Genomic DNA, 24,003 nt, shown 5'->3' on the forward strand with positions numbered 1-24,003 from the left:
GTGCAGCGAGCCATTTCTGCATATCGACCACGCCATAGCCATGACTCTAAAGAATTAAGTTTACTACCAATTCGGTCAGCGTCCTAGTCGCACCACATTGAACCCGGTCGTCTTGGAAGTATGCTGAGGAGTCCCTTTGCCGGCAACGGTTTGAATAATTCCCTGTAGCCTTGAGTTGATATCGCTTTAGTCAAGCTAGCTTCATGTCTTCTCTGTATGCCGAAGGCGACCTCCGACGTCCATGGTCACTCCCTAATACACGTTCTCACCAAACAGGGTTATTACGAGCCCAATATTCCTGTTGATCAGCCTGCGTTTTCTCAATATAGTCCTCCGTGGCCTTCTTAGCCTGCTGGGTGCCGAACTTGATGATAGCCTCCGTGCTAACCTCGTACTTGACTGTACCGTCCCGATGTTTGTCATTTACATCCGCCATGCCTCCAGTCAGCTGGTCAAGGTAGTTGCGGTAGTTCTCGGAATGTCGAATGGAGCAACGATCAGTCTCCGACTCGGAGTGCGCCGTCAAAGAGGACGCGTCTCTGAAGTAGCGGAGGCATCCAGGGCACTGCAGCTTTGCGTTGTAGTGGGAGGTGGCTGCCTTCATATGGATGATGAGAGCACCGCTTGTGTCGAAAATCTTCCTATTCTTTTGTCAACACTATCTTCACAATGGTATAAATAGGCACTGACCTGCAAGATGACTGTGGGCACTTGAACTTGCCGGTGAAAGCGTTGCAGTACTTCCGAGGGTCAAATTTTGGGTGAGATGGGTTATTGATGTCATCCGACGTCGCTGTCTTATTGGCTATGAGGCCGGTATTCCGTTTGACTACAACATTTGGACCCTCTTCTTCCTTCAAATCCGGAAAGTCATCTGGCTTGAAGTAGGACGGGTGGGCCATATACGGCTTGTCAAAGGCAGACTCAACACTTGGGTGTGACGTGGGGAAGTAGTCACCAAATTGGGAGCCGCTACGTTTCTCAAGCTCATGGGCGAATGTAAGTTTCTGGGCGCGGTTTCTGTCGACGTCCTGTCGTCTGATCGAATTGCACTCATCGTGCTCTAGATGACTCATCCAAGCAGCAAGCCGGACGAAAGTCTTCTTGCAGCCTGGGCAGACTAAGTTCTGCTCTTGCGGGTGCTCCTGCTACAGTCAGTTTTGCCCAAGGGTACAGCCGCCGGCCCGGGGTAATCTACAAGTATGATAGCTCACCTGGAGAATGTGTTTGTCCTTGGCATCGCTTGTTTTGAAATCCAGCGTGCAGATAGGACAGTGAATGTGGGTATACTCGGCTTTCATAGCCATTCGCTTGTGTGCCATCAGTTTGTCAAAGCTGGCGAACATGTCACCACAGACGTTGCAGCGAATTGCCTCATGAGGGGCCGGCTTCTTGCCTTCGGTGAGGTTGTTAGGCTTCTTGAGGGCGCCCGTTTGGCCGGCGGACTTCATAGAGTGCTCGCTGGTGGACATGCTGACAGCCAATGTATATGTTTTAGGCCGAGAAGAACGCAGATAGCTGGGGCGAGAACCGACGCTGGAAAACTGGCGATGTGAATCCCCTGTACGAGATTTGTCTTGATGGTCGACGATACCAAAGAATTTGGCCAGGTTGAAATCTGGGGTATAAAGCCACCACGTGGGTTGAGTGGTTGGATGGTTGGGTAGGAGGATTGAAGAAGGAAGATCAAAGTTCAGAAAAGACAAGGTAAAGCAGAAGTGGATCCGAGAAAACAGCCAAACCCATCAGAAACAAAAAGGAAGGTGCTCCGATTGCTCCTTCTAGAAGTGACGACGGAAGCTTCGTGGGATGTACTTTCCTCCAGCGTGGTCATAAAGCACAGATCGAGGTGGTTCGTCCCAGATGTTCGTAGGGCTAGGCGGGCGCTTGAGTAGGGAATGTTTGATAAAGACTTCTAAACTGGGTATTTGAGAAAGCTGTATGCCATGTTCCCTCTTTTTCTCTCGAGCCGAGGCTCAATGAACTCCAGGACCACCGCTGCAAACAAAATTACTTGACAAAGTTGATGGTGTTCGTGCTGAAGGTTATACGCCTGGTGCATAGGTCTTAACAATTTTCCTCGTGCTTTCAAATTCTGGGTTCTCGGGAGGACAGGTTGCTTCAATAGTAGATACCCAAATGAGGTCCTAACATCCGCAGTCGGGCTGATCTTTTTCGTCTTTTCTTCCTGCTCGACTCTTCACTGTCTCATGTACCCTGTCGATATGGTTGGTGTTTTGTCATCGGTCTCAACTGCCTATATTACATAAGGTGGCTTCTACCCTGTGCCATTATTCTGGAATGTGATGATGCGAGTCTTGTCTCAAGGTCGGCCGTTAAGGCTGACGTAAGAGAAATAGTCACTCTCATCCGCGAAAGTCAAGATGATGATTCGATAACTTTATGGCAAGGCGCTGAAGCTCCAGATATTATACCTCAAACAAGACTTTTGCCCCAATCATGACCTTGCTTGTTTTGAATAGAGTGGGGTTGCCGCCGTTGTCTGTGGCTGGCATGTGAGTTGCATCAGAAAGGTCATCACGGAGAGGGCGCTCCCTCCCGCAGGAGATTTTCGGGAGGTGACTAGTGCCTGCTCGTAGCGATTGTTTGACAACACTGAGGTATAATAATCTCTGGCAGAAACGTCAGAGTGTCTAAGACATCACCGCTTCGATGCTGCAGCTGACCGAAGCCAGGTGGTTGGGACATGCAGAATAAAAGTCTCGTGGTGGGTTCTAATCAAACGTCGACAAGTTCTATTCCCCTTATAACACACACAAACTAAGGAGAGAAGCAGTCAAATATAACTGCCAGCTTGAATTCTCTAAGCCTCCATAGCTTTCATGCTTTAAATTCATGACCCCGACAACCGACACCTCGCCACCACTGAACAAAGAAACCCACAAACACCAGCCCCGTACTAACAAAGACCACCTTCCCAATCACGGACAATCGCTCTTACTCTTTGACGAAGACCCCGAGCTGCTAATACTTGGTCCAACAACAGAATATCACCGTTGTCCGCTGTGGCGTCTCGACCGGCGTCACACCGGCTGCACCGAATCTTCGGGCTTGGCCTAGTTACCTAGCACGATACCGACAAAGCCAAGATCTTTCCGCCCTTTTTTTTTTTCTTTTTCAATTTTAGGCTCAAATTCTCGCCCCTATTACACTCGGGTATTTGAGTGTTACAGACCTCTTAAAGGGCATTGGGTCCTTCGTCAATACTAGGGCTCATCAGTAGGGGGAAAAGGGGAGGCAGGAATAATTGTGACCCCCTATTGCAACACCATACAAAACCCCAACCAGTCACTTTTCTATCCCACCATGTCTCTCTCCCACAAGTCAAAACGGGAGGCAACAGGCTTCCCAACCGCTAGGATGCCCCTCCCACTGCTCCCCTTCGTCTTCCTCGCCCACTTCGCGCAGACCGTGACTGACGTCCTCACAACTGAGACCCGGCGCACGACAGCACACCTCTCCAAGAACCTCGACTCGCTCCGCCTACAGGTACGCGGCCCCGAGCACTCCTTCGCACCCTTCTCGAGGCTGCCCGCCGAACTCCGTCTCAAGATCTGGAATCACGCTTTGCCGCCGCGGACGCTGCTCGCCACTCACGCGCCCAATCCGGCCTTATTATCGGTGAACCACGAAGCCAGATGCGAAGCGCTGCGGCGGTATACTCTGGTTAGGCTCAACACGTGGGGAGACCGGCGCATATACATAGATTTTCGGAGGGACAGCATCGCCATCATCGAGGGGAAGGGCGGCGGCGGGTTCCCCGTGCGTGGGGCCCGGCATGTCATCGTCGTCTGCGAGGAGCCGTTCCGGAACCCAGGATCGTATCTGAAGTGCCGATATCGCGCCGGCCTAGATTCCTTGACATTAGTTCTCGGAGCTAAGACATCGTGCCCAACCCCCCTCCCCAGCATCCGGGAGCTACAGACACCAGAGGATCTGCAGCAGAATCTGGGCTATTCCAAACAGGAGTCCGAAAGGATAGGGATCGAGGTCAGAGGCTTGGCTCAGGGGTGGGGAGGCACTGACGTCCGCGTGGGGGAGTTCGTCTAAGCAGCAGACACGAACTAATGCGGCGCACATCTGGAGCGACAATACCCATTTGCATATAGTCACACTTACCCCGTTACTCGAGCACATCATACAGTACATCATGTTTACAAACCTTCCTTATAGCTTGCTCCGCTGACCCAAATACACCTGTCCGAGCTTCAGTTGATCGACTGCCTCCTTGACCATCTCGTCCACAATCTCACCAGCAGGTTGGATCTTGTCTATCGCACCCGCAACTTGACCCATCAGATGCGGCGGGTCAATGTCGTTGCCTCGCTCAAGATCTAGTTCGATCGGGACCACCCCCTCGTCGCAAAGCTGCTTGATCTTGGCTGGCTGCGAATGCCACTTGCGGATATAGTCATTTGTTTTCATCCGCAACGGCCGTCCAGACAATACAAGCGTGCGCTCTGTACCATCAAACCCGCATGACACAACCTCTTGCTTGTGTTCCTCGCTGCACCCAGCCTCGACGGACGCTACGAAGCGTGTGCCGACCCACACGCCAACGGCGCCTTGCATCAGCGAGCTCGCCAGCGAGCGGCCGTTGTAGATCCCGCCAGCAGCAATGACGAGCGCGGGCCCTCCCTTGAGCATCTCGGGCCGGTACCGCCGCGCGACGTCGACAACGGCCGGGATGAGAACCGAGTTCGCCACGTCGCCCGTGTGGCCGCCACCCTCGCCGCCCTGGGCGCAAACAATGTCGACGCCGAGATCAAGCGCCTTGACGGCGTGTTTCGGGTGACCAACCATGTTCATGACGTAGATTCCTGCTGCGTGCAGCCTGTCAATGACGCTCTTGGGCGGCACGCCAACCGCACTGACGAACAGTCGGGCGCCAGACTCGATGGTGATGTTGATGAGCTCGTCGAGCTTGCCGCCCGTGTAGTCGTGATTCGTCTTGCGAGCGTTGCCTCCAACTTGTGGCAGGGCGAGGTCAACACCGAATGGCAGGTCCGGGGACTTGAAGTTCTTCTTCATCTCAGCAATGATCTCGCGCAGCTGGTCGGGCGTGTACATGAAACCGCCTATAACGCCGAGGCCGCCGGCATTGGAGACTGCTGCCGCGAGAGGCCCACCGGACGTGCGTGCCATCCCGGCGAGGAGGATTGGGTGCTGGATGCCCAACAGCTGGGTTATCGGTGTAGTGATGGGGCCGGTGGGAGCCATTGTGGTCTTGTTGTGTGTAAAATGTGTCTGATCACCACGGTGAGGCTGAATCCACAAATGTAAGGGGGCGGCAATACACAAAGTGTTGAACTGTTGTGGCGCAGGGATAAGAGAATCGAACAAACGTTAAGAGAATAAATGCGATCCCCATCCAACTATTAATATTCCACACGCCATGACGGTGGAAAGCGTGTCGTAACTAGTTTACCTAGGCAATCCGGGGAGAGTGTGGGGTTAGGGAGTTGTGCTGCGGGGAAACACACCGAGGCAATTGCCTTCTTGGGACAGCAGCTCGCCCACCCAGGCCCCGGCTCCGGGCGGTTGAAACCGGCCGCCACAGCGCAATCCTGATGGAAAGCATGGCGGTGCGACTGTCTTGAGCAACACATGGCACTCGAAACGTTGCATGAGATACAGAAAACAATATAGAGGCGAAGTCAAATTGCACGCCTTGATGCTGCGCTGCTCTATTGAATCGTTGCCCCTCATGCTCGCGTTGGTATCATAATGATATGAGTTCGTCGGGTTTGCCGACTATTATACAATACTGGAACAAGGACTGCATCCTTAAGACCGTGCTCTACTGAGCTACCGAAAACTTGGTAACCGCGCGGGTACAAACTCCGCGGTCGGTATAGTCGATTCCTGCGTTGACCGGATCACCGGCGCTTCGCCCTGTATACCCTCTGTTTCGGATATACGCGTCATTTCTTCTATAGACTTCGTCGTCGTCACTTGCAGGGCGACCTTGAGTTGCGACTCCTCGGCTGTGCCGCCCTCAGAGCCATCGTGAAGCCCCCGTTCGGATGCAAGCTGCAATGCGGCCTGTCGCTTGCGTTCTACCTCTTCGTCTTCCTCTCTCCGGATGCGCTCCTCCTCCATCTGTAGCTCCTCCATCGAAGCTTCCATTGACAGTGCCATCGGAGTGTCGGGCATTGTTGGTATGCTTATCGAACCTCTCGGCGCCCCTGGACTAAGCATCGAATGGGTTGAATCGATGGTGGCTCGTGACACCGTCCTTGACATTGGCCGACTGTCTGCGCGCCGCTTGCCCTTGCTAGCTTTCGTCCGGCTGCTGCTGCGGTCATCCCGAACCTTGTCCAGGACCATAAACTCGTCATCCAGCGGCACTGCGTCTTCCTCGCCCTCCCCATCACTTGGGAACAGATCACCCCGCGATCGATAAGAGTCCGACGATACGCCGGACCCCGTCGTCCCACTTCGATTTCTAGTCTTGGCGGTCTGGCTGTGGAACACGTCGTCATCAGAATCAACCCCAAGAAGAGGCTCCGTCTCGCCTATTCCCATCTCGCCGTGTTGCCGCGGGTGGTCTTGCAGATCCGCCGCGCTGGGCTTGTAGCGGAGTGTCTTGCCCAGCTTCCACGGCAGCTTGCCTAGAAACCCGATGGGTTGCGTGCTGGGGATGACGGTCGGGTCGGACTCCAACACTTTGCTCCCTCTACCCCGGGTGCCGTAGCTCATTCCTCGTTTTCTCTTGGGCTGGTCGTGTACCTCGCCCACATGCTTTCGTTGTGATCCAGTGCCCGCGAGCAGACGATCCCAGTCGTCGTTCCCCCAGCCCCCCAGAAAACCGCCGTCCTGATCCTCTGCGTACCAGTCGTCGTAAAAGTCGAAACTGTATTCGGCCCGGCCACCTGCGCGGTCTCGTTCTCGTCGTTTCCTTGCTCGTTCTTCGTGGTCACCCAGGCAGGGATTAGCGCATTGCTCCAAAGAGCTGGCGATGGAGGCCAGACACGGGTTGATATAGTGATGCTGAAAGCTCCAGATACCAGCGGCCGCATTCTCTGTAACTTCCCCGGCGTTGTGGGAGATTTGGTTCCAGCGCTGGCGCAGACGCGGGTCCTCGAGAAATGCCATGGTGATGGCTGCAGGGTGATGTAGACGGACGTCGCGGGCATAGAAGATCAACCAAGATTACAATCGGGCGGCCCCGACCAGGCCGTGTATTGTCGAGGCCTCGTAGGTGGTATCGGTTGCAAGAATCAGATGGATCAAGCAGATGGTTGGGAGTTGAAAGGAGCCATGGGATGTGGTTTGGGTGAGTAGCAGATGGTTTCAAGTGCGCTGGAAACGGAAGGCAGCCAGCCGCACCCCAGCTGTCAAAAGTTGGGCTCAGTATTCCACTGGCTGCAGCGGCGCTCTCACTTGGGTTCGCTGCAGGCTGCGGGTAGGGTACTGGGGCGAGTGGCCTCTGGGTTATTGATGATATGGCACGTGCGTGCACTGGGTCTGCTTATCGGCACTGTTTGGAGTGGCTGGTGAACACTTGGGTGGAATTGGCGTTGTGGATCCGGGGAAATTGCAAACCTTCTGCTGTCCATTTGCGTGGCTCAGCACGGTTGCGACCCCTGGAGGCCGACGTCACTCTGTCGCCCTGCCGAGATGGGCTGGAATGTCCGTCTGTACCTTGACTAAGTTTTGAAAACGTTCAAAAACACATCTATAATCAAGCACAGCCAGAAATGGACAGACATACATGGCTTATATTCAGAACCACTGCTACAGACTGAAACACTGCTAACCAGACAGGAGACGCTGAGGGCCGTGGCGTGGCATCCCTCCCTCGTTTGAGTCGAGTCGCTTTCTTAGCCAGTACTGTTGGCCACCACCTCATTCCAGACCCTGGACTGTACCCAGAGCCACATCGACCAGGAGGTAAACCAAAGAATGCGTGCAGTCGCACAAAAATTCCCTAAGTGAATGTTGACACAAGCACACTCAACTTGCTTCGGCAGAAGTGCGAAACGCGTGAAAGAACACGCGCGGATCTCTGTCGAAGGGTCATTTGTGGCTTCGGCTGGCCCTGCGGCACAGAGGCCTTTTCACTCGTGGACGAAGAAACGCCCGTGATGCTGACCCCTGACTTCCTCCGTCCGGATTCCTAGTGGCCATTCGTTGTAGCTTGGGGTGCCGGCGGCCGCTCAGGACCGTACGGCCGGGGCGGCTCTGCGTCTGCGGGTTGAGGCTCCTCCTCAGTGTCCTCGTCGAACTCGCTTGGGTCGTCCTCGACCTCGTCGTCATCCGAGTAGTCGCTGCCGTCGCCGTCCATGTGACCGTTGCTGTCCGAGTAGCAACTCTCCAGGGTCGCCGCCATTCCAGGCGGGACCTTGCGACCCTGCTGCTGCATCTGCTCGATAATGCTACGCAGTTTCTCGGCCCGCTTTGTCGCCTCTGCGGCCTTTTTACGCCAGTCCTCACGCTCCTCGGCCATTCGAATGATGTTTGCATTCGTGGCTTCATGCTTACGCTTCATCGTTTCGTTCTCCTTCTCCAAACGCTTCGTCTTCTTGGACATATCCTCCATTTCCTTCCGAAACGTCAGAAAGAGATCATTACTGTTATTGAGCGTGTCCTCAACCTTGAACTGTCAGCGAAGCTCAGCCTAACGTCTCCCTCAATACCCGGCGGTCCTACCTGCTTGAACTTATCAACGTAGACATTGAGTTGATTCCTAAGCTCAGTCTCAGTCTTTGTGAAAGTCTGCACCTGATTTTGGAGATTCCGAGCTCTGGTCGCTTCGGCCTCGGCCAGTTTCTTCTCGCGTTCATAGCGCGCCATGTTGTATTGCACTTCCAGCTCCTTGGTGCGCATCAGGGAGTGGAAGTGCAATTCTCGCAACTCGTACTGCTCGATGAAGGATTTGAAACGGTTGCGGAATCTACAACAGTCAGTCACCATGTTGGCACGACTCGGACGATGGGGGCGCACAGGGTATCGACGCTCATGTCAACCACCTGTTTCCGCGGATGGTCCTTCTCTTCTTGAATTCCCTCAAGCTTCGCCAGAAGAGCCGCGTGCTTCTCGTCGTAGGCCGAGTTGTTGTGCTTGAGATTGTCTTGCAGGGTCTTGTTTTCGTTCTGGCAAGGTCAGCATGGTCCTTTATGACATATGAGGGGTGTACGAACCTTGTACTTGTTGTTGTCCCGCTGTAACTCCCGGCAGAGCTTCTCGAGCTTCTCCTTCAAGCCGACCGTCTTGCTAAGCTCAGTGCGATTCGCGTCCTTCTCCTTCTGCAGGGCGTCACCACGCTTCTTGTTTTTCTGATTCTCTCGCTCAACACGACGCATGTCGGCCAGCAGCTCGCTGGAACGTCGGGTTAGGTGTTCGATCTTTTGTAGATCGCTCATTTTAGCGACCTGCTGGGCCAGATCCCGGTTCGCACGCTTGACCTCACGTTCTGCATGTGGTCAGTGCCAGTTCATGATTGGGCTGCTTAAAGATTGCGAGTATGGGTTTTGCAACGGGGCTGACAAACGACCCCTCACTCCATACATATGTCTTGAAACCGACGCTCACGCGACATACTTGATTCGGCCCGCCCGGGAAGGGAAACGGCACGATGGGAGGCGGTACGCACCAATCTCAGCTTCCTGGTCCTTCTCTCCGGCCGACTCCTGTTCCAGCTGCGTGATACGCTGCGCGAGCAGCTTCGCCGACTCGTTCGAGTCAACAGCCTTCTTCTGCTTGCCCTTCTTCAGGGACGCCGCCGGCGGGTGGGCGTGACCATCCTGGCCGTTCGACATCGCGGCGTCGGCCTGGCTGATGGGCATCTACTCGGAGACGGGAGGAGGGGTAGTGGTGTGTATTTCTTGCGGCCTTATCGTCACCAAGGCCTTTTCGCATTTGTGTTCGATCGATGGAGGGAGTCGATGTCGCAAAAATGAGCGGTTCCCCGCGGCGGTCTGGCGGTATTCGTAGCAGCAGTCGGCGGCGTGTTGGCAATCGTCTTCCTCCCCTTCATTGACACCCTGGGTAGAATTTTGACGTTGGACGGAACGACGAGCTAGCGTGAGGTAGCGTAGTCTGGTGTTTAGGCGTGCGCATTAGAAATGCCACTGTACTCGAGAAAATAAGTGGAGGATGTGCTGCAGGGCCTCGTACCCAAACGGATGTTCGAGTACCTCTCTGGGTCTCGACCGGCAAAGCCAGTAACTCTTGACTGGAGTCGCCCCGATTATTGCGTAAGGGTTATATTTATCGATATGTACGGGTTGCCGATACTGGGGGGGTCAGAAAAAAATTGCCCTGCGATTTCACTGCCTATTTGGTTTCGCGATTCCTGTTCAGCGTGGAAGGGAGGAGAACAGAGTGCCCATGGAGAAGTGCGACGAGGTACTTGCCTAGCGAACATGGAACGTCCCGGTCTACTGAGCAGCGTCGCAGTTGCAGATTACACCTTGTTAGCTGCCCGTTAATGCGTTACGCAGGCCGGCCGACTCGGTAGTGCCTCAGAGCGTTTTGATGAATACGGTCCCCACACCCACTCTGATGACGAATAGCGGCCACCAGTGGAGTAGCGTCCCGAGCAGTGCTGGCCACGGCTAAAAAATTTCCAAGCAACCTACCTATCGAATTCACTTGCCTGCTGCGATCCACAGTGGCTAGCTACCGACTTTCGTCTAGGACCTTACACTTGTCGGCCCTTCCCATAATCATTCTTCGGATTGCACCTTTCTTTCGGACCATGAGGCCAACTTGATACAGCTTCACACCCGTCAATATGCTGCGGCACGCCGTTAACACGGCCAAGAAGGCTGTCACTGAGCTCTCTCAGTACCCCAAGCCTGGCGACAAGCTCCACGGCTTCACGTTGCTGCGGACGAAGCACGTTCCGGAACTAGAGCTGACGGCTCTGCACCTTCAGCATGACAAGACCGGCGCTGACTACCTGCACATTGCGCGCGAAGACAGCAACAATGTTTTTTCCATTGGCTTTAAGACGAACCCGCCGGATGATACTGGTGTGCCCCATATCCTGGAGCACACCACCCTGTGCGGCAGCCAGAGGTATGTGGTTTGCAGCCTTGAGACCCTCCTCTTGTATTGACATCTCAGGTTTCCCATCCGTGACCCCTTCTTCAAAATGTTGCCGCGGACGCTGTCCAACTTCATGAACGCCTTCACCGCGTCCGACCACACGTTTTACCCCTTTGCGACGACGAATTCTCAGGACTTCAAGAATCTCATGTCGGTCTACATGGATGCGACGCTGCATCCTCTCCTCAAGGAATCGGACTATACACAGGAAGGATGGCGTATTGGACCGGAGAATCCTCAAGCCGCCAACGGCGAGGAGAGCGATCTCGTCTTCAAAGGAGTCGTTTACAACGAGATGAAGGGTCAGATGTCCGATGCCGGGTACCTGTTCTACATTCGTTTTCAGGACCACATCTTCCCCGATATCAACAACTCAGGCGGTGACCCTCAAAAGATTACCGACCTGACCTACGAGCAGCTGCGTAAGTTCCACGCCGAGCACTATCACCCGAGCAACGCCAAGCTTTTCACATACGGCGATATGCCCCTATTAGACCACCTCCAGGAGGTCAACGCCCAGCTTAATGCCTTTGAAAGGATACAGGAGGATAAAACGATTCACAAGCCCATCGACCTGACTTCTGGTCCCAAGGAAGTCACCGTTCAGGGTCCTCTGGACCCCTTGGTAGACCCCGACAGGCAATACAAAACGTCGGTCTCGTGGATCATGGGCGACACCTCAGACGTCGTCGAGTCCTTTTCCTTGGCGCTTCTGTCCACTCTTTTAATGGACGGTTACGGATCGCCGTTGTACCGCGGTCTGATAGAAGCTGGCCTCGGAACAGACTTCAGTCCCAATGCGGGTTACGACAGCTCCGCGAAGTTAGGCATCTTCTCCATTGGGCTGACAGGCGTCCAGAAGGCCGATGTGAGCAAGCTCAAGGCCGAGATTCAGCGCATCCTTCAGGAGGTACGCCAGAAAGGTTTCGACAGGACGAAGATCGATGGTTCTCTCCACCAGTTGGAGCTGGCGCTGAAGCACAAGACGGCCAACTTTGGCATGAACATGCTGCACAGGCTCAAGCCCAAGTGGTTCACAGGCGTCGACCCTTTTGACTCGTTGGCGTGGAATGACACCATCTCGGCATTTGAGACACAGCTCTCCAAGGGCGGCTATCTGGAAAGCCTCATCGACAAGTACCTGTTGAACGACTATACTCTTTCCTTTACAATGTCGCCGTCGACTACCTTTAGCGAGGATCTCGCCCGTGAGGAGAAGGAAAGACTGGCCTCCAAGATCCGGCAGGCGTCCCAGGAAGCCGGTAGCGACGAGGCGGCACGTAAAAAGTTTGAGCAGCGCGAGCTGGACCTCCTAATTGAGCAAGGCAAGTCGAACACGGAAGATTTGAGCTGCCTGCCCACCGTTCATGTCAAGGATATTCCTCGAAGCAAGGAGCCGGTCGTTGTTCGCGACGAGACCTCCAACGGTGTGCAAATCCAGTGGCGCGAGGCCCCAACGAACGGCCTGACCTACTTCAGAGCCATCAACACCCTGGACAACCTCCCTGACGAACTCAGAGAGCTGATTCCTCTCTTCTCTGACAGCATCATGCGTCTCGGCACCAGGGATATGTCTATGGAGCAACTCGAGGACCTGATCAAACTCAAAACGGGAGGCGTGTCTGTGGGATACCACTCGACACCTTCTCCTACTGACTTCCACAAAGCGAACGAGGGCCTCATTTTCACGGGCATGGCTCTGGACAGACACGTTCCGGTCATGTTCGACATTCTCCGCAAGCTTGTGCAGGACACCGACTTTGACAGCCCGGAGGCCGCCCTCCGCATCAGGCAGCTCCTTCAGGCGTCTGCCGACGGCGTGGTCAATGATATTGCCTCATCTGGCCACCAGTACGCCCGCGGTTTCGCCGAGGCCGGCCTCACCCAGAACGCCTGGTTTAGACAACAGATCGGCGGCCTCTCGCAGGTTAAGCTCGTCACATCGCTCGCCAACCGTCCCGAAACGGATGGACTGGTGGATGTCATTGAAAAGCTTAAGCAGATCCAGAAAATAGCGCTCTCTGGTGGCAATTTCCGCACAGCACTCACCTGCGGAGCCGAGAGCACGGGCGCCAACCTCAGCGCCCTGGCCAGCTTCATGTCGACGCTTCCCAAGGACAAGCCGTCGTTGCCGGCATCCAAGCCTGCAGTGCTACAGAGGAATATCAAGTCATTTTTCCCGTTGCCGTATCAGGTCTATTACGGTTCGCTGGCCGTTCCCACCGTTTCATACACGTCTGCAGATGGAGCTCCGCTCCAGATTCTAGCGCAGCTTCTCACTCACAAGCATCTGCACCATGAGATCCGCGAGAAGGGCGGCGCCTATGGTGGCGGAGCCTACTCGCGGGGCCTCGACGGCCTGTTTGGCTTCTACTCTTACCGCGACCCCAATCCTCAGAATACACTCTCTATTATGCGCAACGCCGGCCAGTGGGCCAGGGACAAGGCCTGGACTGACCGTGACCTTGAGGAGGCCAAGATCTCGGTGTTCCAGGGCGTCGACGCGCCGCAGTCGGTGAACGCTGAAGGCATGGGTCGGTTTGTGTCCGGCATCACCGAGGAGATGAAGCAGAAGCGCCGCGAGCAGCTTCTTGACGTGTCCAAGGACCAGGTGCGCGATGTCGCGCATAGGTACATCGTTGACGCCTTGGAGAAGGAGCAGGAGCGCGTGGCCTTCTTGGGCGAGAAGCGCCCGTGGGTGGATGACACCTGGAAGATCCACGAGCTGGACATCAAAGGTGCCGAGTAGTCAGCAGGGCCGCTCGAAGTTTCTCCGGTCCATGTACCATATCTGTACAGTATATATCTGTAATTATACCCACCTCACGATGATCCGAGGTCCTTTGTTTGAGCCTTTGGATGTATACGCGTTCAGATACGATACGTCTTCCTGCCACGTCCAATGGCTTGGAGACCACTAGACAACGCAAGATCAAGACAGGGAGCCAGGGGATTCTGTACTTGTACGAATAACCGGCCAGCTCGTTCTATCAGAACCGACATCCTCAGCATTGGATCGTCGGACTAAAGCGCAGAGTACATGCCCAGTTGATAAGCTTTGTCCAATGAAAGAAGGTCAGAGGCCCGTCGAGTGACACATCGGACAATTGCATACGAAAAAACCGAGTCAGCCCCGCATACGTCACGGCGCCTCAAACGTGTGCTGTACGCAGTTGCCAGTAGGCTCCTGATCAAAGCGGGCTTACTGAAGGTTTACATGGAAGTCGAAGTCGGCACTTCGGCACGCGGCTCACGAAGGATGAGTCAAGGAGGCCCGAGACGGGAGGCAGCCCACGGTCCAGTGCTTGGAAAAGACAGTCAGAGCGATGCCGCAAATACGCGCGGCAAAGTATTGGCGAGATGATACATGATTCTAGGCCATGTGCCGGCTTGTTTCTTATGCCAGCGGTCGCTAGTCCAGGCGATGTCCTGCCGTGCTGGCGATTTGTGACAGAAGTTGGCGGAGCAAGAGTTTCCCATTTGAGTCGGGTGCTTGGAGCGCATGGAATCAGGCTAATTATGGTAGCTATCCGAGTGGACATGCGTGAGGGAATTTATCGGGATGCTGGCCAGCAAGCGAGAGACAAGGGCGACAGCGGTCTGGAGAACATTTCTATTTTTATTTTTATTTTGTTTTGTTTTGCCATTACGGATAGCCCTTCCGGCTGCTATATTGAACCACGGCGTGATGGTAGGGAGGGTCGGCGTTTGTAACGGCGAATTAGGGTTGGGCAGCCCAGGTGTCTACGGTTCGTCACCCACAAAGACGCCAGTTATGGCTCACAAGAGACACTAGGTAGACCAGCCGCGATATTGACAGTGGGTAGGAACGAAAGCTAGCGGGTCCCGGGACAAGGGCACGGGGAATGACAACGAGAAAACAGCACCAGGTCGACTTGTAGGCAGGAGGCGAAGTTGCGGTCTGCAAAGGGCCAGTGTATAAGTGCGATCGATGATCGAGGGAGATGTGGCTGGTGTGCTGTAGCGAGGGTACAAGAGTCATTTGCTGACAGATTATGGCACATCGTGATTAAGGGCGTGGTCCATGTTCATTTTCAACGGTGCAGCGGTAATGTACCTGTACGATGTACACCGCATTATTGCTAAAACCACATGGTCGATGAATGGCAACCACGGCCGACCCTCCAAGTTGAGGCCCTCCACGTCCAACCGGTGGATGGCGATCCCGATGGCAGGGCGATGGCCAGCTGTACACGTACAAATACAAGATCTCTACCTACCTAGGCAGGTACCTATGTAACCTTGCTTTCTTTGTTTAGCGAGTGGAAACATCCACTGTCACTGTGGCACCTACTGTACCTAAGCAGGTACCTAGTCTGTCTACCTACCTACCTACCTAGGTGGGTAGGTAGGTAGGTACCTGGTAGTTTAGGTTGTTATGCAGTTCTCGTGTTCCAGCTGCAGGGGCGATCGGATGTACTGCATACATGACCTCGTGCTGAAGAATGGGCAAACGGCTGAGGTAGTCAAACTTGGACGAGGTACCCAAAAGTTCTGGATCCGGACGGACCGCGTTTACAATCGGGAACCTGAAGAGCCTGAGTCTGGATCCCCGTTCATGGTTGGGCTTGCCAACCTGAATCTGTTCTTCGTCTGAATAAAACGGATATTGAAACTGGGTACGCCTGGGGCTTGGCCGAGACGCAGCAGGCGAGCATCATTTTGGATGGAGACGGGCTGAACCTTGGCCGGGAAGCTTCAGTGCTGGGAGGTTTGCAAGGCAAGAGCTAGCTACTGTTGCTCGTTGGGCCGCCGAGGGGGAAAATTTTGAAATAATTGTGGATACCTACGCTGACTGTTTACAATACTGAGCGCGTGTGTGTGTGTGCGTGCGCCGAGGGGGTGGCCAGCCTCGATCCCACTCCACTGACAAGGGACCCAAAAGGACTTGCACCGAAGTCAGACGAAACCTGAACCCTCGCGTCAGTCGCAATAAAAAGCCTCTGACAGACTCCCCCCGCCACACGCTCAGTCCAGCCCTTCGACACTACCTACTCAAAGGTTCATCGTCAACCCGCAACACGCAGCAACTCAAGCATTTCGCAACCGCAACTGTTATCCTGCTACCCGGACTATTTTCTGGTAGGTCCCGTCTCGCTCACTATTACCGATCAAGCACCCACCCCGCCGCTGTCGCCCAACTCTACCGTCGCGCAAGCCCGCCTTGACCTTGTCTGTCACATGGGCATCGTCATTACCGAGCGAGCAACAAAAAATCACTCTCACAACTCTCGCCGACAACACAACCAAGAAAACCCTCATAGAACCTTCGCTGACCAGTCCAGATCCATAAGATCAGTCTCTCCCACCGCCAGACTTAGCCTTTGGTCAATTCAAAGGCACAACAGCTCAACACGGCTCTCCTGGCCGTGAGCTTCGTCAGTGACCAAGATTTCAGCCTACGAAAGACTCTGCACATCGTCAACGCCATCCCCCCTCCGCCTGCTGAAGTCTAAGCAAGAGCTCGAGTCCTTTCTCTTCGACGCTTTGCTTCACCAGACGCCCCCGTCTTCTCCCACCCCCAACCAGCTGCCGCATAGGACGGGCCTAGAGTCGCTTCCTCTCGCCGAGGGGGAGTCGAGGAGACCTCGTCAGATCACTGAGGGTTCAGTCTGCTACCGCTTTCGACCACCCTAGAACCATCTTGCCGTTCTAGGTTTTCAACTTTCAACCCCATCATAGGGAAACAAACTTGCTATCACGCAAGAGTCGAAACAGTCCGACCCTCCAAACACCACAACTCTCCAACCGCCAACCCGTCAACCGCTTGGGATATGGTTATGGCAACAGCCGCGATTGAGCACTTTGCACCAGCTACCATCAATTATGCTAGTACTTATCAACCAGTCTTGAAACCATCGCACTTTGTCGATCACGCCCATCACCATTCCAAGCATGGTGTGGTCAACCCCAAGCAGCTGATCGGCGATGCTCTTCGCCAGCGCGTCGAGAGCATTGACCATGAGATTTGTGAGCCAGGCGACGAGGATACCTTCTTCGTCGGTGATCTTGGCGAGGTCTACCGCCAGCATATGCGCTGGAAGCTCAACCTGCCGCGCGTCAAGCCCTTCTATGGTGAGCCCCCCACTTTCAACCATTTTTGCTCCTTGCCGCTGACCAAATAATAGCCGTCAAGTGCAACCCTGACCCCAAGGTCTTGCAGCTCCTCGCTGCCCTCGGCACCGGCTTTGACTGCGCCTCCAAGACGGAGATTGACCAGGTCCTGAACATGGGCACCGCCCCCGAGCGTATTATCTACGCCCAGCCCTGCAAGACCACCTCGTACCTGCGCTACGTCAAGGCCATGGGTGTTAAGCAGATGACGTTTGACAATGCTGACGAGCTCCGCAAGATCTCCAAGCTCTTCCCCGAAGCCGAGCTCTATCTGCGTATCATGACGGACGACGAGTCGAGCCTGTGCCGTCTGAGCATGAAGTTCGGTGCTGCCAAGGAGGCCACCAACGAGCTGCTTGGCGTGGCCAAGGACCTCGGCCTCAACGTCGTCGGCGTCAGCTTCCACGTTGGCTCCGGCGCCTCAGACCCAATGGCCTTCTACAAAGCCGTCTACGATGCCTACGAAGTCTTCGAGCAGGGCCGCGCCTACGGTTTCGAGATGAAGACGCTCGACATTGGCGGCGGCTTCTGTGGCGACACCTTCGAAGATATGGCCGCCGTCCTGCGTGGTGCCCTCGACGAGTACTTCCCCGCCAGCAGCAACGTAAACATCATCGCAGAGCCCGGCCGCTACTACGTCTCCGCGGCCTTCACAATTGCGTGCAACATCATTGCGCGTCGCACTGTTGACGACCCCGCCCTCAACGAGAAGCGCTACATGGTTTACGTCAACGACGGCCTCTACGGCAACTTTTCGAGCATCATGTTCGACCACCAGCACCCCGTCGCCAAGGTTCTCCGCGCGGGCACCTCGACTGTCTACGACACCCCCGCGGCCAACGCTTGTCCCGACGGCGAGGGCACCCGCTACTCCGTCTGGGGTCCCACCTGCGACGGCATCGACCGTATCACCGAGACCATTTCCTTCGAGCAAGAGCTTGACGTCGGTGACTGGCTCTACTTTGAGGACATGGGCGCTTACACCAAGTGTTCTGCTACCAAGTTCAACGGCTTCTCCAATGAGCACGACGTCATCTACGTCTGCAGTGAGCCTGGTGCCAAGGCCCTGCTTAGCATCTAATTAAGAGGCTGTGGGTTTGTCTTTTAAGTTGTCGTTTCAATTCATTTTTTTTCTATATTTTTAGATAAGTGAAAAAAGAAAAGAAAAGATAGGCAGAGAGAATATAAAAAATAAAAAAACCATTCGTACGCGGACCGAAGACCCAAACAGAAAGCATAGTCTGGCCCAACAGCATATATTGTAGGAATGCAGGCATCCACTTCAAGGTCATCTAGTTATTGATAGAATATTTGTACCTTGGACAATAGGAATTATACACTTCGATTGGGCCACGTCACCAAGTTGTTATTGTCTAGTGGGACGAAAATCGCCGACGAGCCGCTTCATCAGCGGCGGCACCTGTGACGTCTAACTGTTGCCTGCTTGACGACGTTGACAACCACCGGTGGCGGCAGCAACGGCCCGCCGTACAGGCAAGCGACATCGACTTCAGTCTCGACGTGAGGCTCTCCTTAGGCCATGTCGGCCATCGCTGCGGGCGCGTGGTCAGAAGTATAATGCAACAACACAATAAGTACCTTGAAGCAGACTTCCCGGCCACCATATAGAGGACGGTTATCCCATCTCAGCAACGCATTTCGTAGTACTCTCTTCAATACTGCTTGTCCATGCTGTCACCCCTCTACTCGGGGCCTAGCACACACTAGATACTAATCGTCAACCCCAGATGCCAACCCCCAAAACACTAACATTCGTCGCCGTGGGCGAATGAATCATGACGTCTCTTGTTCTCACACCCCTCCTCTCTCTGTCTAAGCTGCGCTGTGAAATGCCAAAAGTCGTGGAACGCTTAAGAGTTTTTTTTTCATTTTTCATGCCATCCACCTTTCGTGAAGTTCCTTTTCCGGCCCCCATCGTTAAAAGTGAAAATCCCCACCATTCGTAAAAAGAAGTGTTCGACCTTCATCCACTCACGGTTCACCGTGTCCTGCCATTCACTTCGGGTCGCGTTCTGTGTGTTGGATTCATGCGTCTCTGCGGTCGTTTGAGGGCTGGAGAATGACTCGAGCTGTGGCTTCATCATAGCCAATGACACTTGTCAAGTACAACATCCTATATGTGATCAGTACAGCCTTTCTCCATCCAGCAAACGTTACTCACTTGTCATCGTTGATCTCGTGCCGTTTGAGGTCCTCGAACCTCTGCTGGCAATCCATCCATGCCATCGCTCGCGCTTTTGGCTGGATCTTCTTCACTGTGAACTTGAATCGGCCAGTGACCGGCCGATGATCGGATACTCGCACTTCGTGTCGCTTGTAGTCTATCTGCTTGATCCTGCCACCCCCGCGATACACTAGGCGGTCGCACCATGCCGGCGCGCGCTTTTTCTCGCTCGTGTCATAGTTATCAGTACCAACATCGTACTTGTAGGTTGGCGCGAATGTAATCGGCATCTCTTCGAATGCTCTCAATTTGAAGGCTGGGTTGCGCCGCTTCGCCACGAGGAGCTGGTCCCGCTCAAGAAGTTTAGCCAGATTGTTTTGCTTGACAGCAATGACAACCGTATCGCGAGACATCGTATCGATACGGTAGTTGAGATCACCGTTGAGCAGACACAGCTCGTGATCCAAGATCATGGTGCCGTCTCCGCCCCCAACAAAGCTATCAATACGAGCGTTGAGGTCCCGCTCTGGTGGCAGTATTTGGGCCTCGAGGATAGCGGCCACATCGTTGTGGCGACTGTTGGCTTGTGACTGACCTGCCGCCAAATGGCAGTTGATGAAGCAGAGGGATGAGTCGTCCACCATGAACCGCACCACGATGGCGCCCTTGTTTCCATGCAAGCCGCCCATGCCACGCTTGACCTCTGCCGCGCTGAGGTTCTGTATACGATCTCTAAGTGTTGACTTAACAAAGATGCACGTGAACAGCCCAACAAGTGTGGCCGTGTGCAGTAAATGGTACAGACAGTCCGGCGGCATGTAATCGTCGAGACTCTTGAGCAAAAAGTCTCTCCAGTCACGGTATTGGTGGCTCATACGCTCCTGATCGGAACCCTCCTTCTTCTTGACCTTTAGGAAGCGTTCTATTTATGTTAGCAGTGGTCACCATGTTATACGAGTTTGACATACTAGCTGTTGCCGTCTTGTCTTCCAAGTCCACGAGCTCTTGAAATCCAAACACAAGAATGTCAGGAGAGCTGTTGGCCGTAAGCAGACTCTTGATGAACTCGGCGTCCTCCTGCGCGTATCGCAGACTGTGAGGCGTTGAAGCGCCCGCGTTCCAGGTCATACACAAGACCTTGAGGTCCTGGAACTCGCAGTACTGCGTGTCCATTGCCTTCATCTCCGTCTCGTGCCAGTCATCCTGCAGTAGACCGTCCCAGACACGGACCATGTTGTCGGCACCGAGTGAGACGACCTGGTGGCGGTCTAGTCGGTAGCAGCTCGACACATCTGAGACGAGCTTGACGACCGGGTTCTTGTCGTGAGCTTGCCAGTCTTTCTTGACAGCCCAAGGCGTTGACTGCATGTCATAGACACCGACCCTGCCGGTGTTAAACCCTGCCCATAAATGATCGCCAACACCTGCCAGAGTGTTGATCTTCCAGGAACTCAAATTTACAAGGCCGAGGCAGGAAAAGTCATGTGTGCTGTAAATAGACACTTTGCCATCGGCGTGGCCAAAGAACACTTTGCTTGGTTGCGACCGCACTTGGGTCCCCGAAGTTATTTCGCCTGCAGTGTCCTGCATGAGAGCGCGGACCAGAACTTGGAACTGAGATTGTCCGTCCAACGTTGGAGCGAACACGCGAATCTCCTTGCCGGTCGCGTGCCACAGCTCGTCTCCTACGACCATTGAGAACGAATGGCCCTTGGGCAGTCGGAAGGCCTGGTGCGGGTTGTTCGTCAGGTTCGGTGTGCTCGTTTCATCCGGACCCCAGACGAGTAGGCCACCTGTTTCGTCCAATGTCCACAGCTCGTTGAAGTGACGGTAGATCTTGACAACCTCATGTCGTCCGTGAGCCCCTGGCTTGTTCGCAATCACACTTTGCGTGGCGATATCGGCCTCCATGAGCTCGCCAAAGTTGTTGCCGATCCACAATCGCTTACCTTCTTCGTCTACGTTCGTACCCGGTTTGAAAGCCACCGTTGTTGCCTTGATGCCCTCACCATGGGCGAAACTCATCAACAGCTCGCCGTCGCGGAGGCTCCACACACGCGTGAGGTGGCCAGTCGTGCAGATGAGGTCTCCACAAACGTCAAATGTGCGCGGGTCATACTTGGTTTGGATCTCGTGCATACCCTGCTTGATATACGGCGGTCTCCGGTTGACGTTTGCTGGGTCCGGAAAGTTTGGCGTGGAGCCATTAATCTCAACTTTGGAGTTACTACTAGAAGGAATCAAAGACATTGTTGGCTCGGGCTGAGGCGGCTGTGGAGGTGGCGGTCGAGGTGCGACCCTCTCTGACGTCCGGTCCGTTACCGTGTTCGCGCGCCCCGGCAACCTCGTCGGGGGCGGCGGATGTGTCGCAGGGGTCGAAACAATACGTTTCGGTGGAGGCTGGAGCTCGGAAACCGAGTGTGCAGCAGCAGGTGTATTGGTTCCCGGCCTCGGAGGCCGTGGGGGTGGCTTCATGGTCACTGGCGGCCGCGGTGGAGGCTCTGCAACCGTCTGCGGTCTCGCGGGAAGTGCGGGCACGCTCGGCCGGTCGCCAGTGATCTGCGGTGTAATCTGCCCCTTGACAAAACCGTTCGTTTCCTGTTCCCGCTGATTCCGTTTCGTAACAATGGAGTGGTGAACGGGTGGCGGAGCGAATCCCACATCTAACGGTCTGCCGCGCTGGGGCGGAGGCGGCTCCGTCTGTGTGAAATGCGCTTTCGGCCTGGTGGGCAGCGTGGGGGGCGTTGGTTCATGTAGGCTGTCGGGACTTCCGGGCGGGCTGCTAAACGGCGAAGTCTCCTGACGGAGCTTACCCCTACCATCAGCGGCTAACTGTTGTTCGGTATAAAAATGAGGCTTCGCCTGTGATCGCACCGATGGTTTCTCCGCCCGGTTGATTGGTGGGGGCACAGCAGGCCTGTTTTCTCTACGAATCTCCCCTGACCTTCTCGGTGGCGGTGGTGAAGGTGGCTGGGAGGCCGAAAGTCTGGGTGAGCGCCGCGGCTCGAGAGACGGGGTGTGTGGCCGGCTTTGCATCTTGAAGTTCCGCGAAGTTGTTGGAGTGGTGGGGGTAGAGGAGCCGGGGTCAGCATTCAGGAACGCCGGCGCCTCGGCGTGCGCGAACCTCGAGACGGTATTCTTGGGAGGTGATTGTGGAGGCTCAACCATGACGGAGGGGGCCTTCACCGGCTCGGGTTTCAAAGTAGGAGGAATGCCCAGGGATCGACCGGGCGAACGAGGGACGGGCTCGTGCAAGGGAGGGGGGAGTGACGGCGCCGGTATGTTCGCACGCTCTCGCGGTCTCGGGGGGACTGGCAGGCTTTCGGAGGACGCTTTCGCATCTGGATGGAATTCTGGCTTCGGGCCCGGCGAGATGGTTCGGGGTGGAGAGGGGCCAGGCGCTGTGGCGGCGGATTCGCCGTTTTTATTCATGTTCTCGAACTTCGCCCTCAAGGAAGAGACAGGTTTCTAACGATACGTCAACACGGCGGCAGCACGGCATGAGAAGGGGAGACAAACAATTGATGAGCCATCAGGCCCATTCTGAGCAGGAGGAGCCATTGTTGTAGCGGAAGACGATAGCGGGGGCCCAGGGTGCCGATACCCATCACACCCACGTCTTCAGGTACCTGTCCTCATGAGCCCATCAACGGCGGGCGTATGTTTGAGGTCTGACGCCTGCTCAACCAGGGACGAAGCTGCTCAAAGCCGGGTGTTGCAAGGTGCGTAAGCGGGCAGGAGACTTTGTCGCGCGTGGATACTCGGAGAGATTCTGAGAAGTGGGATGGACGGCTGTGCAAGAGGGGTGAAGAGCATAATGATGCTGAACGGACTTTTCGAAGCTACTGGGACGCGCGGGAGAGCATGACCAGGAGAAAGGCGCGCGTGAAGAGAGCGACGGATGTGTTTTGTTGTGGCGGCAGTCTGCGTGGTTGTGATTGTCGACCAAGTAGCATTGCAACGACCCCTTGGAGTAATAAGATCCCCAGTCGTGCGTGCTATGTAGCCGTTTTGCTGGGACGGCAGCGTGGATGGCGTACCTGATTCGCCAGTACCTTGGAGGCTGTACCACTCTGGGGATGGAGGGAAGTACCGTTCTCTCTCTAAGATGAAGCAGGGCAGGGAGGGGAACGTGTGTTAGGCACGCAGGCCGCAGCAGTGCTTTGGTGCCACACAGGAAATGGTGGGTGGCCACCACTAACAGAGGAAGAGGGGGGTAGTGGTACGTGGTGGTATGTACGTAAAGTTTGAGGGGACTCACCATCGAAACACTACCGTCTATTACGACTTGCGCTGCCGTGTACCTGTCCTGCCGCAGCATTGAGCCCCACATAGGTTAGCAATATCCATAATGACATATGACAGTGCCAAGACGTGTCTCCATTTCTGCCAGCCTCAGCAGTTAGGCAAGGGTTGAGGGTCGTTGCGGGCTCTTTCACGCGCCGAAGAGATGGCAGTAGGCAAAGGTAGGGTGTGAGGGCACGCAGGCATGCCTAGGTACACTACATACCTAGGCAGGTAGGTGGTAAACTACGTACAACGTACAGAGGCCGTTGGCCTTGGTTCCTGAGGAACACTGTTCCGTAATTAGCGAGCCCACAGCC

General features: G+C 55.0%; 8 protein-coding genes across 8 annotated transcripts; 3 read left to right on the top strand and 5 right to left on the bottom strand.

The window, feature by feature from the left end:
- Positions 1-265: 265 nt before the first annotated feature.
- Positions 266-1,451, bottom strand: GLRG_04882 (C2H2 type zinc finger containing protein; the record flags this gene model as incomplete). The annotated part of the gene is made up of 3 exons (XM_008095567.1): positions 266-641; positions 691-1,148; positions 1,215-1,451. The coding sequence occupies 3 exons, from the start codon at positions 1,449-1,451 to the stop codon at positions 266-268; spliced, it is 1,071 nt and encodes a 356-aa protein (XP_008093758.1).
- A 1,876-nt stretch (positions 1,452-3,327) lies between these two features.
- On the top strand, positions 3,328-4,071 carry GLRG_04883 (uncharacterized protein; the record flags this gene model as incomplete). The annotated part of the gene is made up of 1 exon (XM_008095568.1): positions 3,328-4,071. One exon carries the CDS (start codon positions 3,328-3,330, stop codon positions 4,069-4,071), a length of 744 nt encoding a protein of 247 aa, XP_008093759.1.
- A 117-nt stretch (positions 4,072-4,188) lies between these two features.
- On the bottom strand, positions 4,189-5,241 carry GLRG_04884 (2-nitropropane dioxygenase; the record flags this gene model as incomplete). The annotated part of the gene is made up of 1 exon (XM_008095569.1): positions 4,189-5,241. The coding sequence occupies one exon, from the start codon at positions 5,239-5,241 to the stop codon at positions 4,189-4,191; it is 1,053 nt and encodes a 350-aa protein (XP_008093760.1).
- A 588-nt stretch (positions 5,242-5,829) lies between these two features.
- GLRG_04885 (uncharacterized protein) lies at positions 5,830-7,119 on the bottom strand (the record flags this gene model as incomplete). Its single annotated transcript, XM_008095570.1, has 1 exon — positions 5,830-7,119. The coding sequence occupies one exon, from the start codon at positions 7,117-7,119 to the stop codon at positions 5,830-5,832; it is 1,290 nt and encodes a 429-aa protein (XP_008093761.1).
- A 1,024-nt stretch (positions 7,120-8,143) lies between these two features.
- Positions 8,144-9,785, bottom strand: GLRG_04886 (myosin-like coiled-coil protein; the record flags this gene model as incomplete). The annotated part of the gene is made up of 5 exons (XM_008095571.1): positions 8,144-8,620; positions 8,677-8,920; positions 8,971-9,119; positions 9,168-9,439; positions 9,620-9,785. The coding sequence occupies 5 exons, from the start codon at positions 9,783-9,785 to the stop codon at positions 8,144-8,146; spliced, it is 1,308 nt and encodes a 435-aa protein (XP_008093762.1).
- Positions 9,786-10,762: 977 nt separating this feature from the next.
- On the top strand, positions 10,763-13,828 carry GLRG_04887 (peptidase M16C associated; the record flags this gene model as incomplete). Its single annotated transcript, XM_008095572.1, has 2 exons — positions 10,763-11,049; positions 11,098-13,828. The coding sequence occupies 2 exons, from the start codon at positions 10,763-10,765 to the stop codon at positions 13,826-13,828; spliced, it is 3,018 nt and encodes a 1,005-aa protein (XP_008093763.1).
- A 3,046-nt stretch (positions 13,829-16,874) lies between these two features.
- Positions 16,875-18,295, top strand: GLRG_04888 (pyridoxal-dependent decarboxylase; the record flags this gene model as incomplete). Its single annotated transcript, XM_008095573.1, has 2 exons — positions 16,875-17,175; positions 17,229-18,295. 2 exons carry the CDS (start codon positions 16,875-16,877, stop codon positions 18,293-18,295), a joined length of 1,368 nt encoding a protein of 455 aa, XP_008093764.1.
- Positions 18,296-19,260: 965 nt separating this feature from the next.
- GLRG_04889 (endonuclease/Exonuclease/phosphatase) lies at positions 19,261-22,960 on the bottom strand (the record flags this gene model as incomplete). Its single annotated transcript, XM_008095574.1, has 4 exons — positions 19,261-19,348; positions 19,397-20,321; positions 20,368-22,867; positions 22,919-22,960. The coding sequence occupies 4 exons, from the start codon at positions 22,958-22,960 to the stop codon at positions 19,261-19,263; spliced, it is 3,555 nt and encodes a 1,184-aa protein (XP_008093765.1).
- Between the last annotated feature and the right edge of the window lie 1,043 nt (positions 22,961-24,003).

The sequence above is a fragment of the Colletotrichum graminicola genome (genome assembly GCF_000149035.1).
Source record: "Colletotrichum graminicola M1.001 genomic scaffold supercont1.16, whole genome shotgun sequence".
Taxonomy (NCBI): domain Eukaryota; kingdom Fungi; phylum Ascomycota; class Sordariomycetes; order Glomerellales; family Glomerellaceae; genus Colletotrichum; species Colletotrichum graminicola.